Source organism: Helobdella robusta (genome assembly GCF_000326865.2).
Source record: "Helobdella robusta unplaced genomic scaffold HELROscaffold_53, whole genome shotgun sequence".
Classification (NCBI taxonomy): domain Eukaryota; kingdom Metazoa; phylum Annelida; class Clitellata; order Rhynchobdellida; family Glossiphoniidae; genus Helobdella; species Helobdella robusta.
This window is the reverse complement of record NW_008705278.1, coordinates 386,719-400,398: the sequence shown is the minus strand read 5'-3', so window position 1 is coordinate 400,398 and position 13,680 is coordinate 386,719. Positions and strand designations below refer to the sequence as shown.

General features: G+C 29.6%; 1 protein-coding gene across 1 annotated transcript in view; it reads right to left on the bottom strand.

Annotated features, from left to right (window-relative positions):
* HELRODRAFT_86660 (hypothetical protein) overlaps positions 1-9,480 on the bottom strand; it is a gene marked incomplete at both ends in the record, with an annotated part of 12,891 nt that extends 3,411 nt beyond the window's left edge. The window contains 5 exons of the mRNA XM_009028061.1: positions 147-206; positions 1,360-1,512; positions 3,870-3,987; positions 8,543-8,673; positions 9,388-9,480. Coding sequence (XP_009026309.1) covers positions 147-206; positions 1,360-1,512; positions 3,870-3,987; positions 8,543-8,673; positions 9,388-9,480 — 555 coding nt within the window. The remainder of the gene's footprint in view (positions 1-146; positions 207-1,359; positions 1,513-3,869; positions 3,988-8,542; positions 8,674-9,387) is intronic.
* Positions 9,481-13,680: the final 4,200 nt, after the last annotated feature.

Below are 13,680 nucleotides of genomic sequence, written 5' to 3'. Positions count from 1 at the left end.
CGCACACACAAACACATGCACGTACACAAACACAAACACACACAGACACGTATATGTACACAAACACAAACACACAAAATTAAACATAGAAAAAAAGAAACGCTTTAATTAACTTAGCAGACGCAATGTGAAATTATATATCTCACCTGATAACAGTACAATCCATAAAACTTTGGTAGCAGCGTCCTAGGGTTTTGGTTGAGGTTCTGCGTTTGAATAGATGAAAAATGACGAATTAAATAGAACGTACGTAATATATAAATTAACGAAAAAAAATAATTAAAATGAATGAATGCATAGGTGAATAAACGAATGAATGAGTTAAAACAAGAATATGAATGGATGAATAACTGAATGAATGAATGAATGAATGAATGAATGAACGAATGAATTAATGAGTAAAGGTATAAACATAAATAAACAAACAAACAGATAACTGCTGAGTTTATCCAGTTAATGACAGATATACCCAGTTAAAAAAAAAATAAAAAATAGTTTCAGTAAACAATCTTACAACCACCGAGGAAAAACTGATACAAACGTGAGCCGTAGAGCAACCTGAGTTTGTTAGTAACTCTTTTAACAGCAAATTTTTCCAAAAAGTATAATTTGTGTTGAAATTTTTTTTTTTAAATAAATTTGTTGAATAATGTCATGTTAATGTAATGCTGTTAATCAGTTAATGTAATGCTGCTTCCAGGATACGCAATCTTTACTAAGCTAATTTCACATGCATAACCATTGTAATTAAATTTTCTTCCTTGTTTAAATTATCTCAACTGATGTAATGATGTATTTTTATGTAATTAACTACATTAATGTATATAAATTACCCTTATAATAAAAAATAATAATAAATTGACAATATTAACCATGAAAAACTCTTCGCTAAATCAAAATAACGTGTATATTTAGGATGAAACTACTTAAAAACTCTCTATAATTAGAGCATAAAATGAATAACCCCATTATTATTATTAACCTATAGGCAATAAATTGCAAACGTTGTTTATAAACAGAGCACATGAGGACATTATTTCATATTCAACCTCTTCCGTAAGATATTACATTCGTAACATCAATTACAATCCTATAAACTAGAATATAGAAAAATTTATTAGAAGAACATCAATTTGAATGTCAAATGTAAAGCATGCACATACGTTGTATGTAATTAAAAAATGGACGATGGAGTATGAAATTTTAATTTCAATCTCTGCATTTGATGAATACTTTTGAGAAAAAAAAACAATAAGAGAAAAACAAAACAACAAGAAACAACGAACCATGTAGTAAACAAGAAACAAGACAAAAGAAAAAGAAAAAAAAGAAATTAAACAATTAATGCAAGCTACGTACCATGTAATAACCAGGAAGAAGTTTCTGAAGGAAATCAGCTTCCTTTCGTTGGACAGTCTTTATGATGAATTCGTCATCGTTGGACAGGTAGAAGATGCTCCCACTTGCTCCCGGGTTGGAAAGTTCCTTCAGGGGCTCGTTGCATAGAGATAACTAAAAAAAATTATCATTCATATATAAGTAGAGCGATTCAAAAATGCAATCTGAAAGGATGGCCAGATGGTGCAATGGTTAAGGCGTATAGTTCAGCTGCTGCAGTGACCAGTGACCACCGGGTTTGAATGCAAAAAGATCTCCCGCTTTATACTTTGCAATGCGTGTGATGCGTCGATGAATTTAGTCTCTGTTAATTGTGTTGTTGATTGAGAGAGAATGTGGAAAAAATAAAATAAAAAACACCTTGAATGTAAAAGTGTTAAAAATGAATTCCATCGAATATATAAATAATAACAAAAATCAATACAATCATGAAATATGAGCAATGGATGAAAGATACAGGTAGAGTGAAGTACAAAGCAGCTAATAAATCCCAGGCCTTCCTATTCATTCATCAATTATTGAACACCATATATAACTTTATATCAGGTGTGGAGGTATGCTTTTGAGAATAAAAACTAATTATTTTATTGTTTTCAACATTTTATGGATAGACATAGACAGACACAGTTGATTGTGAAAACAAATGGAAAAAAAATTTTTGATGTACATCTCTCTACCATTCCATACTATACTACAAAAAAACAAATGTTCAAATTTTATTAGGCCAAATTTCCAAAATTTCAAATTCGTTCATTTATATCTACCAAATCTTTATAGCGTCGAAAAAATGTACCAAAAATAAATGCAGATAAACAGAATATTTAAAACAAACAGTTTTAGTAAAAAAAAGGCTGCCAAATGTTTGTTGCTGATAGCTCTAAGATAGATAGTTAGAGAACGAGAATGATAAAGTATCTATGCCATCTGTACTTACAACCGGTTTGAATTTGTATTCAGAAGACTGAATTAAAAACATTAGCTGTAGAACAAGGCCAAATAGGTATATAAAACGTTTTTAAACACAAATATACTGAACAATAGATGTAAAATAATGAAAAAATGTCATAAAATCAATTGAGAATAAAAACTGCACGTGTTAGAATATTACTACACAGTAATTGATAACAATGAAAAAGTAGGTAAACAAAGATCTCATTGATTTAAGTAAACCTTACAACACAACCAGCACAAGTCCGGCTAAGATAAACAAATGAAGTAAAAACATAAAACAGACACTTGAGTAAGAAGATGCATAACATTGAATTCTACAAGCAATATAAACAATCAATAGAAAATTAAGATTCAATCTCCGAGATTTCAAAGCAACAATTGGATTTTCTCATAAGATTTAAAAACATTTTAAGATTCAATCTCCGAGATTTCAAAGCAACAATTGGATTTTCTCATAAGATTTAAAAACATTTAAGAGGAAAAAGTAACGAACAAGACACACACACATAATGTTGTAAACCCTTGACGCTCGTTACTATCAACACCGATGTAATAACTTCAATGATCTCTATATTTCCAACACCAGTGTTGTAGCTTTCAACGATCGTCAAGTTATCGTTATCCCGTAGGTTCAAGATTTCCGATAGATGAACACAACTGCTTCTAACGAAAACTTTGTTGAACGTTTATTTGAATGCCAACAGTAATAGAGACACTAAACTAATCCAAGTAACTACATAGATCACATATTTACGACTACACTTAAAACCTCGCTACTTAATTCACTATTTGAACATCTCATACAGTCTCTACAGTAGATTTTTACAATCCTCTATTGTATGAAAAAAATCTATGGTTTGCAATCGATGACAGATTGCCAAGATAACAAATATAGCAAGATAACAATAATATAGCGCAATTGACCATTCCAGCAGTTACAATACATAGAGTGTGATTAATTTATTTAGCCAGATTAGCGTGCTAATTGATAGTAATAAATTTACCAAAAAAATTTATTCTAATTCAATAGAAAATTTTTTAAGAAATTATCAAAACAAACTAATGATTTTTTAAAAACTTCATCCACAATTAAATTTCATGATGCTTCTAAATCTCGTGAATATTTTAATAGCATAAACAGCAGAAGAATTATATCAACGCCAAAACAATATAAACACACATCACTCATCTCACTCTACACTTATCTTACACACAAATAAACAAACACACAGAAACATGAGAAAAAAAAACACATAAACTCATAAATATGCACATGTTACACGCACACACACACACACACACACACACACACACACACACACACACACACACACATATATATATATAAAAGAAGCAACTAAATGAAGAAATAACACATTTAAACAAAAATAAACAAACACACAAAAACTCACAGCACCCAACTAACGTAGGCATGCAAAAATTCAAATCTACACAAACACACACACACACACACACGCACGCACACACACACGCACACACACTCAGGTACACAAACATACCAGAAAATCTTCCGGTTGTATGCCAAAGAGATCTCTAAAATATCTGAACGCGACAGGTGCATAGGTTTTGAATCTGAAGTCACTGTATCGATGTGCTGGCGTCGAGTTGGAACCTTCCCTGTGTTGACGGGATGGAGATAGTGACGTGAATTCGTTTTATAATTACTTTTAATTAATTAATTAAACTTACTACTTAAATAATATTCATTAATAAAATGTATTTATTATTGATAGATCCGTAATAATTCTTTTTAATAATTCTTATAATTTAATATAGTTTTAATAATTTCTATAATTCTTCATTAATCCATTAATTATCTTTTTTTTATTAATTTTTGCCACCCACTTATACTGAAGCAAAATGTAATGCTACGAAAGTTATTGCAAACCTAATTGAAGACTCATTAATGCCAGCATAAGTAATCTTTGTTCATTTGATTAAAAGTTGATTGCAAAAAATGGAAAAAATGATGTAAAACAGTGACATTGCCATCTCGACTGAATTTAATATAATTTTTGACAATCTGTTTTCATGTGTTAAAGTTATTAAATGGTTTCAAAGCACTTGAGAGCCGAAAATAAATTAAAATAATTTAATTCAGAAATGCAAAAAAAATGGTTTCAAAGCACTTGAGAGCCGAAAATAAATTAAAATAATTTAATTCAGAAATGCAAAAAAAACAGATTAATATGTAGTTCACGTATTTCCTAGACAGCTAGCTACCTAAAAACCACGTCCAATAAATAGAACGTTCTACCTGAATAAAAGCAAATGAAAAAAGACATCCATTGATTGTGCGCCTACATTATTCAATGCATTAACACGATTAGGCCGTCATTAGAAAAATCTACAAACTCAATAACGGCATAATGTAACATTAGCTGATAGTGGTCCAAGATCTAGTCTACGGCCCGCAGGCTGCATGCGGCCCACCCACGAAGCTATTTCATGCGGCCCGCAAGGCCTTGTTCGCCGTCAAAAAAAGGTCGTCAGCCAGACATTATGACCAAAAAAAGCCACAAATATTAAATAAATTCTTTCCTGGGTCAAAAAAATTTGCTATTTAAGTACATATTTGGCCCATCAAAGGTTGAATAATTCTCAATGCGGCCCTCACAGCAAAAAGTTTGCTCGCCCCTGACTCCGATAATATTTAGGGTATTTAAAAAACAAAAACTTTAGATAAATTTTCAAAACTTTTAAACTTTCAACTTATATGTACTATACTTGTAACTAATAATGTTACAAGTATATACAGACATACCGTACACAAAGTTATGAGTTTCGGAAGCTCTTAAACTTGAATTCATAATTGGTGAACAAGAATCTGACGCAATATGATAGATATTATCATTTTAATTAAATGTTTGTGTTTGTGTGCGCGTGTGTGTGGTGTGTACATTTTAACATAAATAATAATGAAACGAAATATAGATCCAAACATCAACTTTTATTAGCACATACAAATTGATTAATGTCAAAAGTCCATAGTAATATATGCAAAATATTCTCATACATGTAAATGAATAATGATCAAAGATTGCATAAATATAATTCAACAATTTTTTTTTTTTTTTTTTTTTAACTGATTTTATTTACCAAAGTAAAAAGGTTAACCCTAGCAATATAATACTAATTTATGGGTGGCCTCATAATGGAAAAACAAAAAAATAATAGATATATACACACCACAGATATTCTACAAACAACCTTGTTGCATACATTATATCTGTGATAAAACATATAATGAATAATTCAATCTAAATTATTATAAAAAAAAAAAAAATAATAAGAAATAAAGGATGAATGAATCAAGAATGAAATTTAATATATTATATATATATATATATATATATATTATGAGCAGCATAAAAAATATGTTTTTAATTGTTTTTTGAAAGAGTTATAATTTAGATTAGATTTAATAAAGAATGGCAGTTTATTCCAATGACGAGGACCGTAAAAACAAAAATTTCTACCTAATAACTTATTCTTAATTAAAAGCGTATTTATTAAAAGTTTATTATTAAGCCTAGTTGAAAAAGAATTATTGGAAAATGTGAAAGTCTGTTGTAAATGAATGTCAGAAGTAAATACGATATTATTAACAATTTTATAAATAAATAGACATGATTTGTATGAGTTAATTTCAAATATGGTTAAAATTTTATTGTCATTGAAAACATTTAAATTCGATATATAATAATTCTTCCGAAACAGAGAATTGACAATCTTTTTTTGGTTCGAAAATAACTTGTTCATCGTTGTTGTATTAGCACATCCCCAGACTAAGTTACAATAATAAAAATGGCCGTAGAAAAGCGAAAAATATAACAGTTTACGAGTGTTACGGTTTACATATTTTCTTATTCTGAGGACATTGACATTAATTCTGGTTATCAAGTTGGAGATATGAAATCTAAAAATAATAAATACGGATTTTAATAAACGCCATGCTATATTAATACAAATGATTTGTTCATATAATCATTTCATAAATATTAACAACACGTAAACTTCGATAGGTTACAGTTTTCTTCGATTAATCATAAGTGCGGATGTTTATAAATTTTATAAAAAAAAATAATCGAATCAATCGTAACCACAATGACAAACAAATTCAACCAGCGTCCAAGGTTGATATAGGCTACCATTACCATGAATACTCGGCTTTCACCTCCCACAAAGACTGAAAGGTGTACAACGTTAAATCTTTTAAATCTGGTCTTAGTGACGAAATTTTTGAAATCGTGTTTTCGCTGATGGGACAGATAACACGCAGTGAAGACAAGCGAGGACAACATTGGACAACGTTAATCAACTCCTCTTCAAATAATTCATCAGGATGCAATGAACAAAGTATTGAGAATTTTGTTAAGCTCGATCTATAGTATTTAAGAGCCAGTCTGATGAAAGGAAGTACATTTTTATCGAACGTTTCTAAAGTAAGTTCGCTAACAGGTATCTCTGGTCTAAAAACTTTTATTGCGACTTTGATAGGACAATTGCAAATAAAAATTAAGCTTACTTTTAAATCTTTTGAATGTGAGATTAAACGTCTCCACGCTTTAGAACTGGTTCTACCAACATATCTTTGATTAGCTGAGTAAAGGATAATAAGCTTTTTTAATTTCTGGCGACCTTCGGGATGGGTAAGGGCGGACACGACCTCATCATCGATAGTGTGGCCAGGGAGGCCCAAATGTGTCAACTGGTGACAATTGGATAACATAAAGTTTAAAAGATAATCGTCTATATCATTCCTCATAAACAAGTTGTAGAGGTACAGTTTTTTAAGCGTTTTGTTGTGATTTTCAACTAAAACATTAAATAACTCTTGATTAAAGCTAGAGATAAAACCAGATAATTCAAACTCAACTAACGAAACGTAATTTATACCGCTATTTACTGGTAAAGTTAACAGATTATTTAAAGCTTCGTTGAAACCATTGCATGCATCGTACCAATAACGTGGCTTTATGAAATTTAATTTAAACGCCATGATACGTCGTTTGTTCTGCCCAGCAAAATAATTAATCACATGGATAGCAGACTTTCTACAATCTGGAATATCAGTATCGAGCTCAATGTATAAATTGCGAATAAATTTTCCAATGACATCCAAGCACCGCACGTAGTGTAGTTTATCATATTCCAGAAATTGGAAGTTAAAGCTTTTCCATAAGTTGGATGAATTATTAAAGACGTAGCACCAATTTTTGTTGACGAGAGAAGCTCTAAACCTGTCTCCCTGGTCCAAATGTGAAAAAATTATTCCAAGAACATTCTGTGGAACATCGTTCATGTCTACTAATTTCGATTTAGACATTTATATTAATTATTCTATATAGATACGATACGATACGATACAATTGTATACATTATATAGACGTGTTTATAAGAAACTGTCGGTTTTGTGTTAAATCTTGACTGGCATAAATTAAAATAATTGAAATACATTGAAACAAATTATAACAAATTATCACTGTCACTGTCAAAAAATGTTTAAAAGCATTATATATATCATATGAATTCATATGAATTTCCGAAAAAAGCTTCTCTGTTTTAAAAATGCACACTAATTTGGTGTGTGAGTTAAATAAACTTAACAATCAACTGAAATTCATCGTAAGAAAGATTCAAAAATCAAATAGAAAATTAAGTAACGCCGAAAATGCTGTGACTTTTCTAAACAACTGCTTATCTGATAGTCTGAATCCTGAATATAGGTGTATATATATATACATATGTATATACATATATATATATATATATATATATATATATATATATATATATATATATATATATATATATATATATACGATTATCAATTGAGATTGAGTGTTTTCAGGTGCGTAACGTCGGATGTTACAGTATGAAGTATGCGTGAATAGGTTGAAAATCTGGAAAATCCAAAATCACTAAAAATAGAAACTCAGGTTTCGTACGTTGTGAATTCATTAATTCAGAGAAAACACTTTTTTGTTGATAAAAAAAACTTGTTCATCGCGAAATTGTCAGACTTGAAAAATATTTTTTATAATAATTAAATAATTCAGTGATGCACATGGATAGCAAACTTTTTACAATCTTCAACCTTGCTTACATTTGTCACAGAAACAAAATAAAACAGAAAACCAACAGAAAAACGGTTAAAACTAGAGCTTACCTCGGGAAGAAAATGGATTCGACGACATCGAAATCTCCATAAAGAACATCTCTCTTCGGTTTTGGCGACAATCCACCGATACTCTGCCCAATGCCCAGTTGAATGGCGGACATGAGTTCTGAAGTCGGTTTCTATAGAATTCATCATCACAAAAAAAATTCAATTAAAAATTCGCAATTAAATTTGTTAGAGTACTAAAATATTTTTGATTATTTTTCAATTACATAACTATAACTGTGATTTAAACAATCGAATGCCTGAACTTATCCAATAAAACTTTCAGTATAATAAAAACTAATTGCAAACGTCATAAAACATGCAATAGCAGTAATGTAATAATAGCATTTGATTCAATGATCATACCGGCTGAGACGAGCTTATTTTTTCTAAACAATTAATTTTGATCCCCATGTTCAAAGCTAGAAAATAATAATCGAATTGACAAAAGCAAAGTGACACAACCAACTAAAAAGAGTAAAAGAGGATTGTTTTCAGATGAATAATTACAATAGTTTCCGTAATAAACATCAATAAGGCTGTCCTGTGATTATTAGATTGTCACAATCTTTTCAATCATAATTTTCTTCACTTTAATGAAAAAAAAGTATGAAAATTACTACCCATATTTTCGTAAGAAATTTACATGCACATAACACAAAAAAAATGCAATGGTTCTTCTTTCTTATGCAATGTTTAGTAGTAGAAAACATCAAACACCATAACAAACACATCAAACACTTGAGCATGTCACTGACAGAGAACTTTTTGCATTCAAACCTGATCACTGTATAACACAGAACCAGGCGCCTCTAACAATTCAACCATTCCACCTGCTACCTACTTACATGTTTATAGGTGACTTGTCCTTCATCGTCAACTCTTCTGTGTCCTAGTTTTTGTTCTCTCACAACCAGACGAGATATGTTAGAAGCTTCCATTGTGTTGTTGTGACTGCTGTTCCCTGTGTTCATGTTGCTTGGTCAGAATGATGATGCAAATGACGTTGTCGTTTGGTCACTAAGATGATGTAGAAGATGTTTTTGTTTGGTCAACTATTTTTATGGTGTTGTGAGCATTTGGTTAATGTATTAATATATATGGAAGACGTTATTGTCGGTGTTTATTAAAATTTTAGTCCTTTATAACGTAGTGGATGTTGTTGCTAATGTTGTTGTATAGTCGCGGCATGTAGAATTGCTATTGTTGTTGATGTCGTTGACACGATTGATGATCTTTTCAAGTTAGTGTTGTTGTCGTAGTTAATAATGTAGTTGTTGTTGAGATTTTTAGTACAGTTTTCCGGTTAACTTCCAGTTTAAGTCTGTAGATTTGTTTTTTCTATTGCTGTCATTATTCTGGAGTAATGTATTATAATGCTGTCGCTGTTGTTGTCACAGAGTAAAATAACGTTGTAGTAGTTGCTTAAGCCTTAAATGTAGTTGTTTTTTGAAAAATGGTCAAAAGTTGTATCTACTAACAAATTTTGATGACGTTTTTTAGAGGTTATCTTGGTAGTTTAGGACGTTACTGAAGCCGTTACAGCAGGATAAAATGTAACTGTTGGAAGTGTCAATGTCACAACAATAAATTACATGGAAAAAGTAATGATGATTTCGTTGTTGATGTTGCTGTTGTTGCTGCTGTTGTTGTTGATGCTGTTGTTGTTGTTAGTATTGTTGTAGCAGTTTATAACATCGCAAAATTGTTGGTGATAATTCGAAAAAAATCTTTCTTTGAAATTTGATATATGGACCCTGAAATGATAATATAAAAAATTTCTGAAATGAGTTTGAGAGTAAGCTGGTGTACTTTGATGATTTTTTTAGATGTTGCCAAACTGTTGGTGATAATCTTATGAGGTTTGAATGATGATCATAATGATGAAAAGTGAACGTCGATTATGGCAAGATGATGAAAATAATAATAATGATGATGATGACATAATAAGAATGTTGAGGATGGGAATGACGATAATGAAGATGTTGGGCTGATGACAATGATGGTGATGATGTCACACTTTTTTGATGACGACGAATTATAAATAATAACGGTGGTGATGACAAAGATGGTAACGATGATGATAATGAAGATGACGTCAGATTGATGATGATGATGATGATGATGATAATAATGATATTAGTTTACAAGTTCAATAAGAAAATTTATCATCTAGAAAAAATAGAAATGCCTCTGACAATTACACTGCTACATTGGGATAATTATTCAGTTATTGCAAATATGACGTCGGAAAATTTACTCCGTTTAATTAAATAATTTAAATTAAATAGTGGAATTTTTGCAATGATGCAAGAATTCCTTCTCTCTCTCTCTCTCTCTCTCTCTCTCTCTCTCTCTCTCTCTCTCTCTCTCTACTTTCTCTCTCTCCTCTCGCATGATTCATGCATGTAACATTCCACACCATATTAAAGTAACATTAAATTAAATTTACGGAAATTGTTAACAATCATTATTAAAAATTTTCTACCGTATTAACGCTAACACAAGCTGACACTTATATTTTTTTAAAAAAATCTCACATAAATTATATATATATAAGGATAAGTTAGGACTTTGTATCTACCCCTAGCAAAATAAAGCATAATTAATATAAAATTTGAAACAAAATATAACCCAAATAACAAAAGAATTATTAAAAAGAATAGGCAAACACGCAGAACCACATTTTATTTACACTATAATTATACATAGAATCTGTCATAGATACATTTTATAATGCATGTTGAATGAATGTCATTAGAGACAACATTCTAAGGTGATTAACACTATGATCAATAGCAAATAAATACCTAAACGATCAACAAATATAGATGAAAGAGCAATTAATGTACGCCACTCATTCTCCACTCTTTCTCTTCAGTGTAACTCAGATTCATCAACAACAATATAAACACACTGTGCAGTGCAAACGCACGTGAGTCAATGCATCATATATGTATTGCATGTGAAAGACGAGGATATCTTTGTATTTGAAACCAGTCACTGGAACACCAGTGCCAAGCATCTTAACCATTATACTATCGTGCTACTCATCCATGCAACACAACTGATAAAAGTAAACATTCCTACACTTGTACATGCTTTTTCTAGTTGTTCTAACAGAAAAAGATAGAGAGAGGAGAGAGAGAGAGAGAGAAAGAGAGAGAGAGAGAGAAAGACAGAGACAGAGAATGAAAGAAAGAGAGAGAGAGGGAGAAAGAAGTTAAACTTTCAACAAATAATTCTGAACTTATCAAATTAAAATTGCAATACAATGTTGAAATTAATTGAGTCTAAATGCAACGGATTAGTGTAATCTCTCACAACTAACACAAATTTTTTTTAAAAAAGTTAGTCAAGTAAAGAAATAATTAATTTACCAAGTCTTAAAATTAAAATTTCATAATTTCTGCAAATAACAAGATGCAAAGTTTCATTAACAAGACTAAAAAATATGAATAAAAAATAATATTTCAGAATGAACAAATCTTTTTACACATATTTAGATGTAGCAAATTTCAACCTTTGATATCACATCATGATATCAAAAAAACACATGACAGATAAGAGCTTAAAAAGATGCATTAGGCAGAAAAAAAGAATGTAAACACACATATTTAGAAAAAACATTTCATGATTCATTCTTATCAGGAATGCATGGTGAAAATTTTGAATTTATAACTAATGTTTCATGCATTTTGTTTTGTATAAAACTCTTCATCATTATTATTATTCATTTTATCATCAATCATCTTCATCATCATCTTCAACATTTCTATTTTTTGACTTAATCATTCTTACTAACGTAATCATTCATTATCATCATATCATCAACCTCATCATCATCTTTACCAGCATCAGCAGCTGCATCATTATCCTCATCATTCACATTCACCAACCATAATAATCATACACATTATATCAACATCACCATTGTAATTTTTATCAGATGATTTGGAGATGAAATCTCTTGTGTTACAAGGTTAACAAATAAAGAGCTACAACAATTATGATGAAAAATTCATTTCTCTGGAAGTTAACTTTAAAAATTTAGTTTGAAATCTAATTTCTCAACAAGAGTTACTCTGAAAATGAAAAAATATTCAAAATGTTGATTTAATATCTTAACAATAATGGAAAAATAAGGAAGATGACGTCAATTTCAATAATTAATTTCAAAATCAATAATTAACAACTAAAATATCAATTAATCATTATGATAAACCAAAGACATTAATTAATAATTCATAATTAATCAATGATTGACACAATTAATTAAGTACGTAATAAAAAATTGATACCCATGACCAACCTAACATCAGCCAATAGAAGCGTTAACACTAACAGCGGAAGCTATACAACATTGAGTAACATTAGATTAATCCAAATAAGAACAGAAAAACTTTTAAATTAATTAATTAATTACTTCAATAATTAATTAGTCAATTCATCGAATATCAATCAAACTTTTAAAAAATGCTGAAATTGAAGAGTAAAAATGAAATAATAATAATAAAACTGAACTACATAACTCTAACTAACATAATTTATTGTGATTATGATCATATAGATGAAAAAAAAAACACAAAAGTCTCCGTAATAAATAAATATATAGAAAAAACTTCAAAGGGTTTCTTAATGCTTGCTTTTATGATAGATAGGTATCAGTTTGTGAAAACAGCCTTCGCCTTCGCTAAATATGTTTTCTGATGTCTTTTCATAAAAAAGTTAAAAAAAATATATTTACAATATTATAAAGTATAATGGAACATTTTTTTTAATATTGTTAAATAAAAATAAAACCATGTGGGCATTGTGTGTTTGATATATAAAGAAGTATGCTTCTACATTTTAAGATAAGTTTACCATAAAGTGCTATTAAACAACAGGTTAATTTCATAACTATTTTTCACTTTCAAGATTAGTTCTTTTTTATACAGACAACCACAATCGACAATCATTTCTTACTTTTTAGTTTTAAAAGTTATTTTTTTATATCTTGCTTTCATTTAAAAGCCAAATCAAGAGTATCTATCTTATTTTGGTACTATAATATAGCAGTTATTTTATACTATAATTAATTATAATTTCATTTAATTAATAAATGAAATTTTAAATTATAATATGAATTTGAATTTTCA